The sequence below is a fragment of the Macaca nemestrina genome, chromosome 2 (assembly GCF_043159975.1).
Source record: "Macaca nemestrina isolate mMacNem1 chromosome 2, mMacNem.hap1, whole genome shotgun sequence".
NCBI lineage: Eukaryota > Metazoa > Chordata > Mammalia > Primates > Cercopithecidae > Macaca > Macaca nemestrina.
The window spans coordinates 116,198,646-116,217,634 of NC_092126.1; the positions used below are offsets into that span (position 1 = coordinate 116,198,646).

The 18,989-nt window shown below is 40.2% G+C and overlaps 1 protein-coding gene across 50 annotated transcripts in view; it reads right to left on the reverse strand.

Moving 5' to 3' along the window:
- Window positions 1-18,989, reverse strand: part of LOC105480555 (polybromo 1) — a 150,891-nt gene that overhangs the window by 123,309 nt on the left and 8,593 nt on the right. For all 50 annotated transcript variants that reach the window (XM_071091878.1, XM_071091860.1, XM_071091856.1 and 47 more), the window contains 2 exons: window positions 10,373-10,520; window positions 3,323-3,466 (listed from right to left, as the gene is read on the reverse strand). In XM_071091878.1, the coding sequence (XP_070947979.1) occupies window positions 3,323-3,466; window positions 10,373-10,520 (292 nt within the window). The remainder of the gene's footprint in view (window positions 1-3,322; window positions 3,467-10,372; window positions 10,521-18,989) is intronic.

Genomic DNA, 18,989 nt, shown 5'->3' on the forward strand with positions numbered 1-18,989 from the left:
GGCTCCTTATGCTATTTTTGCAATGAAATCCCTTGTAGTAGGTCCTTTTATTGAACCTTTTTCTACAGTAAACATTGTAATGGCAAAGTTTAAGTGCTACAAATGTGAAATGAGCAACTGAGCAGGAGAAAACATGTCCCATAATAGTTGGTCATTTCTATATCTGCTGTTCACATCTATTGAAGTCTTCATATTCTTACAGGACAATGACTACTTACATAAAGTTGGGACTACATACTTTTCACCATGGGGTGCTCTACCAGGTCTAACAACTGAATTCAAATTAACTCAAAACTAAATAGCGATTAAGTAAATCAATGTACACCATTTCTGCTCTTTAGACTGACTGGTTTATACCTAGCTTAGTCACTGTTTCAACATAGGAAGTATATGCCCCAAAGAATACTTGACCAGGGAGGGTCCAAGTCTGAAGCAAGTTTCTAGAATAAGCAATGGAATGTCTCAGTCAAGGATTAAATGATGCTTCTAGTCCGAATCATTCTTTGTACATATAAAATAAAGAGTAATGGTTTTTCCTTGTTTAAATCATAAAAGTAAAGGTATTCTATCTCAATACAACAGAAGCTCTCTTTATTTAGTATAGTCTCAATTTTAAGGTTCAGCACTTTTTTCCTCACCACTCTGTTGCCCAGGTTGGAGTGAAGTGGCGTGACCATGGCTCATTGCAGCCTCAAACTCCAGGGCTCAGGCAATCCTCCCACATCAGCTTTTCAAGTAGCTGTGACCACAGATGTGTACCACCATGCTTGGCTAGTTTTTTTTTACTTTTTGTAGACATGGGCATCTCACTATGTTGCCCAGGCTGGTCTCAAACACTTGGGCTCAAGTGATCCTCCAGTCTCAGCTTCCCAAAGTGTTGGGATTGCAGGAGTGAGCCACCGCGCCAGTCCCAAGAAAATCATCCTTGATTTAAACATTAGAAACCTGAAAATGTCTTCTCCCTCCATGAGAATCATAGAGCTATAAAAAGGCTTGGGGTCTGGCATGGTGGCTCACGCCTATAATCCCAAGCACTTTGGGAAGCTGAAGTGGGAGGATGACCAGAGGTCAGCAGTTAGAGACCAGTCTGGCCAACATGGTGAAACCTCATCTATACTAAAAATACAAAAACTAGCTGGTATGGTGGCAGGCATCTGCATTCACAGCTACTTGGGAAGCTGAGGCAGAAGAATCGTTTGAACCCAAGAGATGGAGGTTGCAGTGAGCTGTGATTGTGCCATTGCACTCCAGCCTGGGCCAAAGAGCAAGACACCGTCTCAAAAAAACAAAATTTGAAAGAGGCTTGGGAGGTATAAATGGGAACATACAAGATCCTCCCAATTTCTCATCAATTATGCACTACAGAAAGAAATATGGGCAAGTCCTAAATGTAGGCATTTTAATTTTTTGACTAGGCCCTGAAGCTCTACACTAAGGGTGGGGCCTCTGCAAGCAGTGTTCTACTGAAGAAAGCATGGGTTGCTTCTCCTGCATTTATATGAGAGAGTAAAATTCCAGGAAATTCCTAATTTTAGCCTTCTATCTAGTTCCAATCACTTAATTACTTAAATTGACAAGGTGCTGAGGAACTATATATTTATATATCATATATAAAATATAAAATTTTACACATATAAAATATATATAATATACAGGAACTATATGTATGTGTATGTGTGTATATATATACACATATATATATACACATATTTTTTTTTTTTGAGACAGAGTCTCATTCTACCACCCAGGTTGGAGTATGGCGACATGATCTCAGCTCACTGCAACCTCTGCCTCCCAGGTTCAAGTGATTCTCTTGCCTCAGCCTCCCAAGTAGCTGGGACTAAAGGTGCCCACCACCATGCCCAGCTAATTTTTGTATTTTTAGTAGAAATGGGGTTTCACCATGTTTGAAACCAGGCTGGTCTCAAACTCCTGACCTCAGGTGATCTGTCTGCCTCGGCCTCCAAAAGTGCTGGGATTACAGGGGTGAGCCACAGCACCTGACTAGGAACTGTATTTTGAGACTCTAATAAGTAATTACACTTTTGAGAAATTCACCCATCACTGCTTCTCTGTGTTCCAGCAAAAGGTCTATGTAGATAAGTTACAGAAGAAAGGGGAATATTCCGCATTGTGCTTCTTACAATTTAGCTGTAGAAGAGTTCTGATTCCCTCTACTATTCTTTTTTTCTCTTTTCAAACATGTCTTTTTATTTTCTTTTTTCATTTTTTTTTTTGAGATGGAGTCTCACTCTGTCGCCCAGTCTGGAGTACAGTGGCGCCATCTCGGCTCACTGCACCCTCCACCTCCCAGGTTCAAGCAATTATCATGCCTCAGCCTCCTGAGTAGCTGGGATTATAGGCATTTGCCACCATGCCTAATTTTTGTATTTTTGGTAAAGATGGGGTTTTACCATGTTGGCCAGGCTGTTCTTGAACTCCTAACCTCAAGTGATCCTCCCCCCTTGGCCTCCCAAAGTGCTGGGATTACAGGTGCGAGCCACTGTGCCTGGCCATGAAGCATGTGTATTTATTTAGTAAATATTTATCAGCACCTACATGCCAGGTATAGTGTAGATATAAAGAATAAATGAACAAGAAGATACCTGCTCAGGAGCAAACATTCTGCTTGGGGGAAGAGAGAAAAACAAGTAAACTAGTATGCTATTTCACATATAGTGACATTATAAAAACTGAAGACAACCCTGTGATGACAGGGTGGGGTAGGAGCTGAAAAGGAGGAAGGCAAAGCAAACAATTTAGATAGGGTGGTCAGGAAAGTCCTGTCTCAGTAGATACCACTTTAGATGGTGTTAGAATAATAAAAAAGAGACAGTCACGGGAAAAGCCAAAGGAAACATCTTCTACGCAGAAGAACAACTGCAAAATTCCAGCGGTAGAAACACACCTAGTATGTTCTAGGAACAGTAACCACTCTAACCTACAGAAATATTCCTCACTAAGGTGATTACATTCCAACTTCTAATCACAACACTGCCTTCCCTTACATGATGTCTCAATGTAACAACACTGGACTAATCCTTGATAATATCAAGATTCTCTTTAAAACTGAGCAGGAAATATGCATTAATATAAGTACAATTCATGAAAATCACCACACATGGCACACATTGTCCAGAATATCCTAGGATCCCTTAAAAATGGAGTGGGGCTCTCTGGCTGAATGTCCTTTTATTCTCCCAGTTACCAATACAATTGCACAGGAATTCTAGTTGCCCACAACATCCCAGAGGGAATCACAAGCAGGGCCCTCTCTGCCTTCCAAGAGCCCATCCATCACAATTTCCAGCTGCACACTTACTCCTTCAGTCACTGTGCCCTGATTGTCTTGCCCATCTTCATCATCATCTTCATCATCTGCTTCTCCTTTCTGAACAAACTCATTTCTTGTTCGAAGGTACAAATCCCAGAGTTTGCAAGCAGCTTTATATTCAGGAGAATCTGGCTGTACGTTAGCAAAAAGAAAAAAAAATCACTTTAGTAATGTATTGGAGATTAGTTGCTACTTTTAAAGTGCCTGCTTCAGCAAAGACCAGTATTTTGACACAATTTTGAAAATTCTATTACAAATTTTAACATCCTCATGATTAAAACATACATGGGTCTTAATCCCACTTCCAAAAAATTACATGTATGTTTTAAAGACATTCTGAAATCAAATTATTTATGTCTTATCTCATTACAGAAAGACTTGAGGCAGAAGACAAATGATTTGCTAAATTAAAACTAATTATGCCCGGGTACGGTGGCTCACGCCTGTAATCCCAGCACTTTGGTAGGCCAAGGCAGGTGGATCATGAGGTCAAGAGATCGAGACCATCCTGGCCAATATGGTGAAACCCCGTCTCTACTAAACACACAAAAATTAGCTGGGCATGGAGGTGCGTGCCTATAGTCCCAGCTACTTGGGAGGCTGAGGCAGGAGAATCGCTTGAACCAGAGAGGCAGAGGTTGCAGTGAGCCGAGATCGTGCCACTGCATTTCAGCCTGGCGACAGAGCAAGACTCTATCTCAAAAAAAAAAAAAAAAAAAAAAAACCAAAAAACTGGCCGGGCGCAGTGGCTCACACCTGTAATCCCAGCACTTTGGGAGGCCGAGACGGGAGGATCACGAGGTCAAGAGATCGAGACCATCCTGGCTAACATGGTGAAACTCCGTCTCTACCAAAAATACAAAAAATTAGCCGGGTGCGGTGGCGGGCGCCTGTAGTCCCAGCTACATGGGAGGCTGAGGCAGGAGAATGGCGTGAACCTGGGAGGCGGAGCTTGCAGTGAGCCAAGACTGCGCCACTGCACTCCAGCCTGGGCGACAGAGCAATACTCCGTCTCCAAAAAAAAAAAAAAACCCAAAAAAACTAATTATTACTGATACACTAAGAAAGACAACTTAAAGGATAAGATTTGATTTAAAGGATAGACGCTAATGACTGCTGTTATTAATATTTCTAGTTTGAAATTCCTTAATACCTTGTTTCAAAATGTCTGTTCATGAAGTATAGTGGGTATAATAAAGTCTTGACTGAAACCTTCTAGTTAAAACAACATTGGATGCAAACTTTAAAAAATAAAACTTTAAAAATGCATACATGGGATGCCAATAGGAAGTAAGGATGTTCATAAAATTAAAGGAGTAAAAGCAAGAACCCAGATGAAAACCCAGAACACTGAAGTCAAATGTTCACTTTATGGGCATTCATTTGTGATAAAACAAGCTTTGATTTCCAAGGCTTCTCCGGGCAGCAAGGAGGGAAGACAAAGGTCAAGGTCTACCAGAAGCTGGGAATCCAAAGGCCATGGCTACACTGTTAGTGGGAACTCAAATCAGTTTCTGCACTGCCAGGGAGCAAGGAGGACTGCCCATCTCAACCTCTACCTATCTAAACTCACGCCTATCTCAAACCATGGCACTAGAGGAGAGGAGAGGCGTGAAATGAATCTCTGAGAACTCTTCATCATAAGTTAGCCTTAACAAAGACAGGGCAGTCATCCTGGACAAGCAACAAATCATTTCTGGATGAAACCAACATCAATTTAATGCTCCAGTGATCTCTAAAGTTCCAAGAAATATGAGCTCATAGTAAAAAATCATGAGGCACAAAGAATCAAAGAATCACAAGAGAAAGCTAGCAAAAATGACAGTGAAACTAAACAAATATATGTATTAGATACTGGAATTCAAATATTAGATTATCAGAATAATCTGCCATAGAATAAAAAACAGGTGTGTTAAAAATGTTTAAAAGTTGGGCATGGTGGACGGGCGTGGTGGCTCACGCCTGTAATCCCAGCACTTTGGGAGGCCGAGGCAGGCAGATCATGAGGTCAGGAGATTGAGACCATCCTGGCTAACACAGTGAAACTTGTCTCTAATGAAAATACAAAAAATATATCACAATGAAACTATAAAATACAAAAGAGTAAAAGATACTAAAGACAGCTAGAAAAGAAAAGACAGATAACCTTTAAAGGAACTACAATCATACTGACGGATGACTTCTCAGTAGCAAAAAGGAATGAAGAATAAAGAAAGTCGCAATAATGAATGGTACTGACTCTATAAATCAATATTATTATTATTATTATTATTAATGTTTTTAAAGACAGGAGCTCACTGTTGCCCAGGCTGGAGTACAGTCACATGGTCATAGCACACTGCGGCCTTGAACTGTTGGGCTTAAATGATCCTTCCACCTCAGCCCCTCAAGTAGCTGGGACTACTGGTGCACGCCACCATGCTCAGCCAATTAAAACGATTTTTTTTTTTTTTTGGTAGAGATGGGGTCTTAGTACACTGCCTAGGCTGATTTCAAACTCTTGGCTTTAAGCACTCTTCTGCCTCAACCTCCCAAAGCGCTGGGATTATAGGCATGAGCCATCATGCCTGGCTGAATAGTATTTTATGGCAGGGGTCCCCAACCCCCAGGCCACAAACAGCTACCAGTCCATGGCCTGTTTGGAACTGGGCCACGCAGCAGGAAGTGAGCAGCAGGCAAGAGAGCATTATGGCCTGAGCTCCTCCTATCACATCAGCAGTGGCATTAGATTCTCATAGGAGTGTGAACCCTATTGTGAACTGAGCATGCAAGAGATCTAGGTTGTGAGCTCCTTATAAGAATCTAATGCCTGATGATATGAGAAGGAAGAGTTTCATCCTGACCTTGCCCCCCACCCCTCATATCCACTGCTGTCCATGGAAAAATTGTCTTCCACAAAACTGGTCCCTGGTTCCAAAAACCTTGGGGACCACTTTCTACGAGATTCAAAAATTGCCACAAAAGAACTAAAGTACACAGCACCAGCATTATAAATAAGGAAAAGAGTGACCAGAGTTGAATTATTCTAAAGTCTTTGTATTGTTTGGAGGATTAAGATCCTGATTAGCTTCTGGTTTTGATAAGTTAATTATGCATACTAAAACTTCTTAGATAAGAACTAAAAGATTATCCATAGGTGTTACAATTTCCAAATTTTAGAGGTAATAAGAGGAAAAAAGTTTTGAAAAAAATGAAATCAAAAGAAGGCATAGAGGAAAAAAATAACAAAATGCATTGAAGTGCAAAATACAGAAACTGAGCAAGGTGGTGTGCACCTGCAGTCCTAGCTACCTGGTAGACGGCAGTGGGAAGACTGTTTGAGTCCAGGAGTTTGAGTCTGGCCTGGGCAACTTAGTGAGACCTCATCTTTAAAAACACTTAAGGCCAGGCATGGTGGCTCACGCCTATAATCCTAGAACTTTTGGGAGGTCAAGGCAGGCAGATCACCTGAGGTCAGGAGTTCAGGACCAGCCTGGCCAACATGGTAAAACCCCATAAAAATACAAAAATTAGCTGGGCATGATGGTGGGTGCCTGTAATCCCAGCTACTCGGGAGGCTGAGACAGAAGAATCGCTTGAATCCGGGAGATGGTGGTTGCAGTGAGCCAAGATCGCACCACTGCACTCCAGCCTGGGCAGCTGAGTGAGACTCTGTCTCAAAAATAAATAAATAAATAAATAAAAAGATTAAAAAATAAATAAAAAAAGATGAAATGAATAGAGTAGAAATTTAGACGGTAGAAACGTATCTAAACATAATGGTAATTACTAAAACTATGAAGAGTTGAAATGCTCTAGTTAAAAGATAAAGATTATACACTGGAGTAATAGGAGTTCATATATATGTTGTTTACAAGACATACCTCAGCATTAAAAGAATATGAACATGTTAAAAGTATAAGAATGAAAAAAACAAACTAGGTAAACACCAAAATAAAGCTAGTATAACTACATTAATGTCAAACAAAACAGACTTCAAATAAAATACATTACTAGTAATAAAAAGGGCTATCACATAATGACAAAAAGTTCAATTTACTAGGATAATATAATGATTTTAAACTGGTATGTTCCTATTTGCATGATTTCAAAATATATAAGGCAAATAGTAACAGAATTATAAGGAGAAATAGACAAATTGATAATCAGAGTGTAAGATTTTAAAACACTGAATTCAGTAAGTGGAAAGTTCATGCAGACAAATCAGTGAGGATATAAAAGATTTTAAAAGGACTGGGCACAGCAGCTCACACCTGTAATCCCAACACTTTGGGAGGCCAGAGTGGGTGGATCACCTGAGGTCAGGAGTTCGTGACCAGCCTTGACAACATGGTGAAACTTCATCTCTACTAAAAATACAAAAATTAGCTGGACGTGGCGGCACATGCCTGTAATCCCAGCTACTTGGGAGGCTGAGGAAGGAGAATCACTTGAACCAGGGAGTCGGAGGTTGCAGTGAGCCGAGATCAGGCCACTGCAACTCCAGCCTGGCAACAGAGCAAGACTCCATCTCAAAACAAAACAAAACAAAACAAAATAAAATAAAATAAAATAAAATAAAATAAAATAAAAACCCAAAACCAAAACATTTATAGTTTCAAGAATAAACTTAACAACATATTTGCAGAATCTTTATGAAGAAACATTTAAAGCTTTACTAAAATACTTTTAAAAAGATGTAAATAAATGAAGACATACCAAATTCACAGACTGGAACAGTCAACATTATGTAAATTTTCACTAATATTCATCTACAGTCAATGCAATCACAATAAAAATTCAAAAAAAATTTTTTGTGTGCTTGTTGACTTAACACACTAATGTAAAATGCGTACAAAATGGCAAAGGGTAAAGTGTAGTTAACCTGCTTTCTAACCAGAAAAAGAAGTATAAAGCAAGCTGGGCATGGTGGTTTATGCCTGTAATCCCAGCACTTGGGTGGCTGACGAGGGTAGATAGCTTGAGCCCAGGAGTTCAAGACTAGCCTGGGCAACGTGGCAAAATCCTGTCTCTATCAAAAATACAAAAAATCAGCCATGTGTGATGGTGAGCACCTGTAGTCCCAGCTAATCAGGAGGCTAAGGCAGGAAGATTGCTTGAACCCAGGAGACGAGGGCTGTAGTGAGCCAAGATCACGCCACTGCACTCCAGCCTAGGCAACAAGAGAGATCGTGTCTCAAAAAAAAAAAAAAAAATTATAAAGCCAAAGTAATTAAGATAGAAATAGAATGGCCTATTAGAATAAAAGGACAGAAATAGATCCATGAATACATGAAAATGATGACAGCAGTGACTGCGAACAAACGCAGAGAGAATAGTGTTAGTTATACCCGTGGGAAAAAAATTGATTCCTACCTTATAAAAGACTAAAATCAATCCCAGCTACATTTATTCCTACCTTATAAAAGACAAAAATCAATCCCAGCTGCATTAAAGGCTTATGTGAAAGACAAAACTATAAAACTTTAAGAAAAGCATGTAATAGAAGAATATCTTGGGCAAGAGAAATCTCTGAAACAAGATACAAATAAACTCATTTAAAGATTGATAAATTTGATTATACTAAAATAAAACATTTCTGTTCATCAAAAAATACCATGAAAGGTAAAAAGATATGCACACAGTGGGAGAAGATATTTAAAACACACAAAATCAAAGAAAAAAAAATATATATAAAAACTAGAACACATAATCAAAAAAGGTTTAGTAACTACAATAATTAAAAAATTTTGTCTGGGCGCGGTGGCTCACACCTGTAATCCCAGCTTTGGGAGGCTGAGGCAGGCGGATCACGAGGTCAGGAGATGGAGACCATCCTGGCTAACACGGTGAAACCCTGTCTCTACTAAAAATACAAAAAATTAGCCAGGCGTGGTGGCGGGCGCCTGTAGTCCCAGTTACTCTGGAGGCTGAGGCAGGAGAATGGCGTGAACCTGGGAGTCGGAGCTTGCAGTGAGCCGAGATCGTGCCACTGCACTCCAGCCCGGGAAACAGGGCGAGACTCCGTCTCAAGAAAAAAAAAAAAAAATTTCTATGGCCAGGCATGGTGGCTCATGCCTGTTGTCCCAGCACTTTGGGAGGTGTGTGGATCACTTGAGGTCAGGAGTTGAAGACTAGCCTGGCCAACATGGTGAAACCCCATCTCTACTAAAAATACAAAAATTAGCCGGGTGTGGTGGTGGGCACACGTAATCCCAGTTACTTGGGGGCCTGAGGCAGGAGAATCACTTGAACCTGGGAAGAAGAGGCTGCAGTGAGCTGAGATCGTACCACTGCACTCCAACCTGGGCAACAGACTTTGTCTCAAAAAAAAAAAAAAAAAAAAAAAAAAATTCTAAAGCCAGGAGTGGTGGCTCATGTCTGTAGTCCCAGCTACTCACAAGGCTGAGGCAGGAGGATCACTCGAGGCCGGGAGTTTGAGACCACCCTGGGTAACATAGTGAGACTGTCTCTAAAAAAAAAAAAGAAAAAAAAAGTTCCAGAAATATGAAAATGACCAACAACCAAGAGAAAAATGGGCAAAAGATTTCAGCAGACAGAGGAAAAATAAGAATAGTTCATAATCACATGAACGTGGGTTGGGCACAGTGGCTCACGTCCACAATCCCAGCACTTTGGGAGGCCAAGGCAGGCAGATTACTTGAGCCCAGGAGTTCAAGACCAGCCTGGGCAACATGGTGAAACCCTGGTCTCTACAAAACATGCACAAATTAGCTGGGCATGGTGGTACATGACTGAAGCGCCAGCTACTCAGAATGCTGAGGTGGGAGAATTGCTTGAACCTGGGAGGTGGAGGTTGCCGTGGCCAAGATCTCACCACTGCACTCCAGCCCGGGTAACAGAGCAAGACTCTGTCTCAAAAAATAATAAATTAAAATATGTAAATAAATAAGAAACAAAACTCATATGAATGTTCAGTCTCTTTACGAATAAGACAAATACAAACTCAAGCCACATAAAGAAACTACTACTCACCTGCCAGATTTATAAAGAAGCCAATTATCAAATTGGTATCTTCCAAATTTCATAATTTCTTACCTTATAATAGGCCTTTGCATTGTTAAAAAGAAGCTGGAAGTCAGCAGTCAGCAAATTAACATCATCATACTCTTCCATTTTTAGTTTCTGTTGGATTTTCATCAAGTCAATGGGCTGAGAAACCACTTCATAATAGTCTGGTTGATTTCTGTTATAATTTAAATTTTTTTAAAGGAGATATTAATCTGAAGCTTACAAAAAGTTGTATTTCAAAACTATTTATGGTAATGTTCAATATCCCAAGTGACAGGCATATTAGAATCTTTCACAGACTTTGGAGCTTACTAAAAAAAAAAAAAAAAAAAAAAAAATTCCGCAATCAAACTCACATTAGAACTAAAAGGGAGTAACAAAAGCAAGATGCCCATGCATTCCCTTTTCAAAACATATGTTAATGATATAAAAACCTAAATTAACACCTGTGATGATCTTTTCTATGCTAAATATTTAATGTTTAGGGCGCCAACGCTAAACCTGTGTCAATGGCATCTTTTATAAATGAAAATGATTTACCTTTCATAGTGCTCAAAAGTGTGAAAACAGATATATGTCTCAACTCTCTTTATAAACTTACAAAACGGACTCTTTCTTCAGTAAGTAAGCACATAAATTTTTTCTGCCAAGTACTATCAAATGCCTGTTATAAATGCTGCTTTAATACCAATTACTAAAATTACAAAGGACGAAGATGAGCCCTTGGCTTAAGTAGCTTAACAAAGATGAGCGGACATCAGATACATCTAAACACAACCAAACTCTTAGAAAAAAAAAAAAAGCATGGGACTAAGAAATACAAAATTTGGCTTTGTGGTTATACCTTGAAGGAGAGGGGTAGTGAGGAACACAAAAGAAACTTTGGAGGTAATTACAATGACAAAATTTCTTAAAATAATTAATTTATTTAATTCCTTAAATAATTTTAATGACAATTTCTTAAGTTCCCAAAATAACATCTTGGGTTTAGGGTTCATGGATGTTTAGTATTTTTTCTGGCTTTCTTCAAATGAAGTTCCATGAAACAAGTAAACCTTCTGAAAAACGATGTGACTATTTTCTCAATTCTGCACAGGGGTAGGTATTCAGCCCCATTCTACATGTGTAAGAGATAAGTTATTACAAATAACATCATGGCGATTAAGACTTAAATCTCTCTTGAAATCTTAGCTGACAAGTTATAGCCATTCTTTTATTATGCGTATTTAAATTATTTTTAAATTTGTATTCTGACATAAAAGTTGCAAAAACAGTACTTTTTTCCAAACCATTTGAATAAGTTCTGACATGATGCCCCATCACGCCTGATAATTTAGTGTTTGTTTCTCACAAACAAGGACCACAGCTCAACCATCGAAATCAGGATGTGAATGTTAATACAGTACAGTTGACCACTGAACTGTGCAGGTCCACTTACACGAAACTTTTTTCAACCAAAAAAATCAGAATATTGAGATATCAGAGAAAAAGCAGAAAGAATACTGATGTTGTCAGTGGTATCAAGGAACCTCCTCACAGCAAACATTAGGGCTTTGATAACTTCATATCCAAGATGGTCCTCTCCATTTGGGCCTACTGGACCCACAGTCCAGTGCTCTTTGCTGAGGCAGGACCCCAGCAGTGTCTCAAGCTAAGGGGATTGAGGCAGGACCCCAGCAGTGTCTCAAGCTAAAGGGATTATCTGTAGACAATTGAGAATTCAATGAGGACATGTGCCTAGAAAGGACACTATCCCCCAGAATCACTGCTACAAGGTTCCTCACCAACATTTTTAGAATTACCACAAAGACAAAAGAAAAATCAGGATACCAACCTCTCACTCTATGTCATATGGTCAAAACAAGGTCCCCCCATTTCAAAATGAAATAGTTCTAATTTCTAACAGTACTAATTTTTTCCACTGAAATCAAACATACAGAAAACCATCAAAGGTAAGAATCATCCTTATAATCCAGAATAAATAGCACTATTTGCATTTTTATAGACATTCTTCCAGACTTATCTATAGGCACATGTACGCACAAACCAAATTTAACATAAACAGGATTATATTGTATGTTCTTTCAAAACAACTTTTCTCTTTAAACAATAGGTGAAGGCAGTCTGGCGTACAGCTGCAAAATAGCCAAAACGCAAAGTTTTAATCAGCATAATGAGAAACACTAGCCCTGGTGTGCAGAGAGCCTGTGGGCTACTCCATACCCCATTCTCCCTTCTTCCCAGGATGACAGCATTCTAAGCTGCTGCATGGCTACTAATAAGACCATATTCTCAGCCAGCACGGTGTTGCATGCCTGTAGTCCCAGCTACTTGGGAGGCTGAGGGAGGACTGCGTGAGCCCTGCAGGTCAAGGCTGTAGTGTGGAAAGATGGTGCTTGTGAGTAGCCTGCATTCCAGCCTATGTGACATGGCAAAACCTTGTCTCTAAGGAAAACAAAACAAAACAAAACAAAATCTTAAAGACCATATTTATTCTCCAGCCTCACTGCAGCTAGGTTCTAGCCAATATGAGAGCTGAAGTGTGTCACATCCAAGTCATGTCCTTAACATTCATTCTTTTTCCATACTGGCTGGAAGGTAGTTGTGGTAGTGAGTCATCTCAGACCGTGCAGGCAAGGGTGATACCACAAAGATCGCAGAATAGAGTTGGCTAATACTTGTACCTCGACAACTTCACAGAACAGAACTTTTACACAAGAGAAAGAAATTTCTCTTTTGTTTCAGCCATTGTTGATTTGGATGTCCTAGTACAAAGCAGACTAATAAAGTAACTAAAACAAAGTATCAAAAAGGTATTCACAAATTGTGTAGCTCTGAGCAATACTAATTCTCATAAATACTTGAGAAAAAATATACATTCCACAGAGGTGCATCAGAGAAAGCCACCATTACCTTTGAGGTTGTAACATGACAGTGGTCCAACACCCAAGGTGTGTATCCTCTGTCCCTCACCACTAGCCTGCCGGTGAAAAGGAGGCAGCAGAGGGATGGTATCTTCTATAAAAGGTGTTTTGTATACTTCAGTATGATGCTGCTACTCTATACCACATAATGGTTAAGAGCACAGGCTTTGGAGTCAGAACGACTTTAGTCTGAACAACAGTTATCTTTTAGTAGTTACAAGAACTTGTGCAAGTTCTCACCTATAAACTGGGATAACTCAGAATTTTAAATAAGATATGGTTGGGAAAATGCTTGGTATTGTGTCTAGAATGTGGCAAACAATAAATACATGCTTTTACTACTTTATGCTAATTAAGTAACTTTCAGAAGACTATTACTGATAAACCAACTCAAATATGGAGACAGTTACCTCATTTTAAAAACAATGCTTCCTTTTCGGCCATGGCTAATTTGCTAATTCACAAGGCTCTCCTAATTCAGAATGATGACACTGCACTCTCAGTGGCTCACTCGTTGAGGTGAGAAATTTGTCTCCAGTTCAACTTACAGCTCGGTAGCTACCCACTGTAGCATCAACAGTCATGAATGAATCTAAATCTTTAGTTAACTTACAGCTTTCTACAGCTGCTGTAACAAATTACCACAAACTTGAAGGCTTAAAACAAAACACATTTACTATATTAGTTCTAGAGGTCAGAAGTCCAAAATGGGTCTCACTGGGCTAAAATCAAGGTATTGGCAGGGCTGCATGCCCTCTGGATGTCTAGTACAGAGCATCTAGTGAAAAAGACTTCCTCGCCTTTTTCAGCTTCTAGATCTCACCTGCATTCCTTGGCTTGTAGTCTCTTTCCTCCATCTTCAGAGCCAGCAGTATAGCATCTTCAAATCTCTGACTGAACTTGTCTCCCTCTTCCCCATTTAAGGACCCTTGTGATTACACTGGACCCACATGGATAATCCAGGATAACCGCTCCAATTCAAGATCAGCTGATTAGCAAACTTAATTCCCCTCCGCCATGTAACACAATATATTCACAGGTTTCAGGGATTAGAATGTGGAAATATTTGGGGACCACTTTTCTAACACTCTCATATATGTTTTCAGAACAAATAACTTCAATTCCCAGATGGTTTTTTTTTTTGGTTTTTTTTTTTTTTTGAGTCAGAGTTTCACTCTTGTTGTCCAGGCTGGAGTGCAATGGTGTGATCTTGGCTCACAGCAACCTCTGCCTCCTGGGTTCAAGTGATTCTCCTGCCTCAGCCTCCCGAGTAGCTGAGATTATAGGCGCACGCCACCATAACCGGTTAATTTTGTATTTTTAGTAGAGATGGGGTTTCTCCATGTTGGTCAGGCTGGTCTCGAACTCCTGAACTCAGGTGGATCCACCTGCCTCGGCCTCCCAAAGTGTTGGGATTACAGGCGTGAGCCACCATGTCTGGCCAACAGCCAGAGTTTTGAAGAGAATAGTGATTATATTTTGACAGCAAGAGAGGAAAGATGTTCTAGTTAGCGGAACATACCTTCCATAGGAAGGTGTGTGCAAGATGACTCTCTGTGTAATTTAAAAAACTGATCCCTTTTAAACATCACTGCGACAACTTCAATACTGTCTTAAGAGCTAAAAAATTGTTTTTATGAATTTTTAATTTTTTCGAGACGGAGTTTCGCTCTTGTTGTCCAGGCTGGAGTGCAATGGTGCGATCTCAGCTCACTGTAACCTCCACCTCCCGGGTTCAAGCAATTCTCCCACCTCAACCTCCCAAGTACCTGGGATTACAGGCACCTACCACCACGCCTGGCTAATTTTTGCATTTTTAGTAGAGACGGGGTTTCACCATGTTGGCCAGGCTGGTCTTGAACTCCTGACCTCAAGCGATCCACTCACCTCGGCCTCCCAAAGTGATGGGATTACAGGCATGAGCCACCGCGCCCAGCCATAAGAACTATTAATTTTTATACAGACTGTGTGAACCAGGTATTTAAAAAAAATGAAACAAAAAAATTAAATAATTTAAAAAATATGCTTCACTCTCAGCCAGGCACGGCGGCTCAAGCCTGTAATCCCAGCACTTTGGGAGGCTGAGGCAGGTGGATCACCTGAGGTCAGGAGTTCGAGACCAGCCTGGCCAATACGGCAAAACCCTGTCTCTAATAAAAGTACAAAAAAAATTAGCCAGGCATAGTGGTGTATGCCTGTAATCCCAGCTACTCAGGAAGGCAGGAGAATCGCTTGAACCTAGGAGGTGGAAGTTGCAGTGAGCCAAGACTGTGCCACTGCACTCCAGCCTGGGCAACAGAGCAAGACTCCATCTCAAAAAAAAAAAAAAAAGAAAAGAAAAGCTTCTCTCTCATGGAATTAGAGAAAAGAAGAGCAAACTAAGCCCAAAGCTAGCAGTAGATAATAAATAGAAAGGTGGGCCAGTGCAGTGGCTCATGTCTGTAATCCCAGCACTTTGGGAGGCTGAGGTGGACAGATCACTTGAGGTCAAGAGCTTAAGACCAGCCTGGGCAACAAAGTGAAACCCAATCTCTACTAAAAATACAAAAATTAGCCAGGCATGGTGGCACATGCCTATAATCCCAGTTGCCTGGGAGGCTGAAGCATAAAAATCGCTTGAACCTAGAAGGCAGAGGCTGCAATGAGCCATGATCATGCCACTGCACTACAGCCTGGGCAACAGAGCAAGACATTGTCTCCAAAAAAAAAAAAGAAAAAGAATGCAGATAAATGAAATTAGAGACAGAAAAACAATTTTAAAAATTAAACAGAGTTTTTTTTTTTTTTAAAAGATCAACAAAATTGGTAAATCCTTAGCTAGATTAACTAAGAAAGAAAGAGCTGGGCACAGTGGCTCACGCCTGTAATCCCAGCACTTTGGGAGGCCAAGGTGGGCGGATCACCTAAGGTCAGGAGTTCAAGACCAGCCTGACCAACATAGAGAAATCCCATCTCTACTACAAATACAAAATTAGCTGGGCGTGGTGGCGCATGCCTGTAATCCCAGCTACTCGGGAGGCTGGGGCAGGAGAACTGCTTGAACCCAGGAGGCGGAGGTTGTGGTAAGCCATGATCGAGATCGCACCACTGCACTCCAGCCTGGGCAACAAGAGCGAAACTCTGTCTCAAAAAAAAAAAAAAAAAAAAAAAAAAGAGAGAGGCTGGGTGTGGTGGCTCACACTTGTGATCCTAGCACTTTGGGAGGCCAAGGTAGGAGGATCACTTGAGCCCAGGAGTTTGAGACCAGCCTCGGCAACACAGGGAAACCATGTCTCCACACACACAAAAAAATATGTATATATATCTATCTATCTATATATAAATATCTCCTTACCTAACATTACATATGTATTTTTTAACATATGTTGCATTATGTAAGAATCCAGCATGTTTTTACATATATGAATAAAAAATACACATTATACGTAGCATATATATTTTATATGTTTACTATGTAAATACACACATATATAAAATACATATATTTGCCAGGTATAGTAGCACGCAGGTGATAGGACTGCTTGAGTCCAGGAGGTTGAGTCTGCACTGAACTGTGATTGCCACTGCACTCCAGCCTGGGTGTCAAAGCAAGATCCTGTCTCAAAAAAAGACAGAAAGAAGGAGAGAGGGAGAGAAGAAGGAAGGGAGAAAAGAGATGCAAATAACTAAAATCATAAAGAGGAGACATTACAACCAATGCCACAAAAATAAAAAGGATTATGAGAGAGTTCTAGGAAAACATGTATGCCAACAAATTAGATAAACTAGAAGAAATGGATAATTTCCTAGAAACACACAACCTACCAAAGAAATACAAAGCCTGAGTAAACCTATAACTAGTAAGGACACTAAATCAGTAATAAAAAATCTCCCACAAAGAAAAAGCCCTAGACTGATAGCTTCACTGATGAATTCTAACCAGACATTTCAAGAACTAACACCAAGCCTTATGAAACTTTTCCAAAAAACTGAAGAGGAGAGATCACGTCCTAACTTATTCTATGACGCTAGCATTATCCTGATACCAAAGCCAGACAAAGACGCTACAAGAAAACCACTGATCCATATCACTTACGAACACTGATGCAAAATTTCTCAATAAAATATTAGCAAACTGAATTCAGCAGCATATTACAAGGATTATATACCATAACCAAGTGGGATTTATTCCACGGTGAACACAGTGTTGAATAGAAGTGGTGAAAGTGGGCATCTCTGTCTTGTTCGTGATCTTAGAGGAAAAGCTTTAAGTCTTTTGCCACTGAATATGTTGCTTGCAGTAGTTAAAATGTGTGCTACTGGTATAAAAACAGACAAAGGGACCAAATGGAGCCTAGAAATAACCCTCACATACATGGTCAAGCGAATTTTGACAAAGGTGCCAAAACCATTCAAAGAGAAAAGCTGTCTTTTCAACAAATGATGCTGGGAAAACTGGATATACACATATAAAGAATGAAGCGGGATCCTCACCTAAACACTACTTATAAAAATTAATTCAAAATGGATTAAAGGCCTAAATGTAAAAAGAGCTAAAACTATACAACTCTTAGAGGAAAACTGATATGGTTGTGCTGTGTCCCCATTCAAATCTCAACTTGAATTGCATCTCCCAGAAATCCTATATACTGTGGGAGGGACCCAGGGGGAGGTAACTGAATCATGGGGGCCAGTCTTTCCCATGCTATTCTCGTGATAGTGATTAAGTTGCAAGAGATCTGACAGATTTATTAGGGGTTTCCACTTTTGCTTCTTGCTCATTTTTCTCTTGCCACTGATGTAAGAAGTGCCTTTCACCTCCCACCATGATTCTGAGGCTTCCCCAGTCATATGGAACTGTAAGTTCAGTTAAACCTCTTTTTCTTCCCAGTCTCCGGTATGTCTTTATCAGCAGTGTGAAAACGAACTAATACAGTAAATTGGTACCAGTAGAGTTGGGCGCTGCTGAAAAGATACCCAAAAATGTGAAAGCGACTTTGGAACTGGACAACAGGCAGATGATGGAACAGTTTGGAGGGCTCAGAAGAAGACAGGAAAATGTGGGAAAGTTTGGAACTTCCTAGAGACTTGAATGGCTTTGACCAAAAGCCTGACAACAATATGGACAATAAGGTCCAGGCTGAGGTGGTCTCAAATGGAGATGAGGAGCTTGTTGGGAATTGGAGTAAAGGTGACTTTTGTTATGTTTTAGCAAAGAGACTGGGGCATTTTGCCCCTGTCCTAGAGATTTGTGCAACTTTGAACTTGAGAAAGATGATTTAGGGTATCTGGCAGAAGAAATGTCTAAGCAGCAAAGCATTCAAGAGGTGAGTTGGGTACTGTTTAACGCAATCAGTTTTATAAAAGAAGCAGAGCATAAAAGTTCGGAAAATTTGCAGCCTAGTCCTGTCCAAGAGAATCCTGATTAATACAAAAACATAGGGGAAAAGCTTCATGATATTGGATTTGGCATTCATTTCATGGATACACCACCAAAGGCACAGGCAACAAAAGAAAAAGATGACATAAACTTTATGAAAATTAAAACCTTTTGTACATGAAAGACACTGTACAAAATGAAAAGGCAACCTACAGAATGGCTCTATCACCCAGGCTGGAGTACAGTGGCATGATCTCAGCTCACTGCAACCTCCGCCTCCCAGGTTCAAGCAGTTCTCCTGCCTCAGCCTCCCAAGTAGCTGGGATTACAGGTGCCCACCACCACGCCCGGCTTTTTTTTT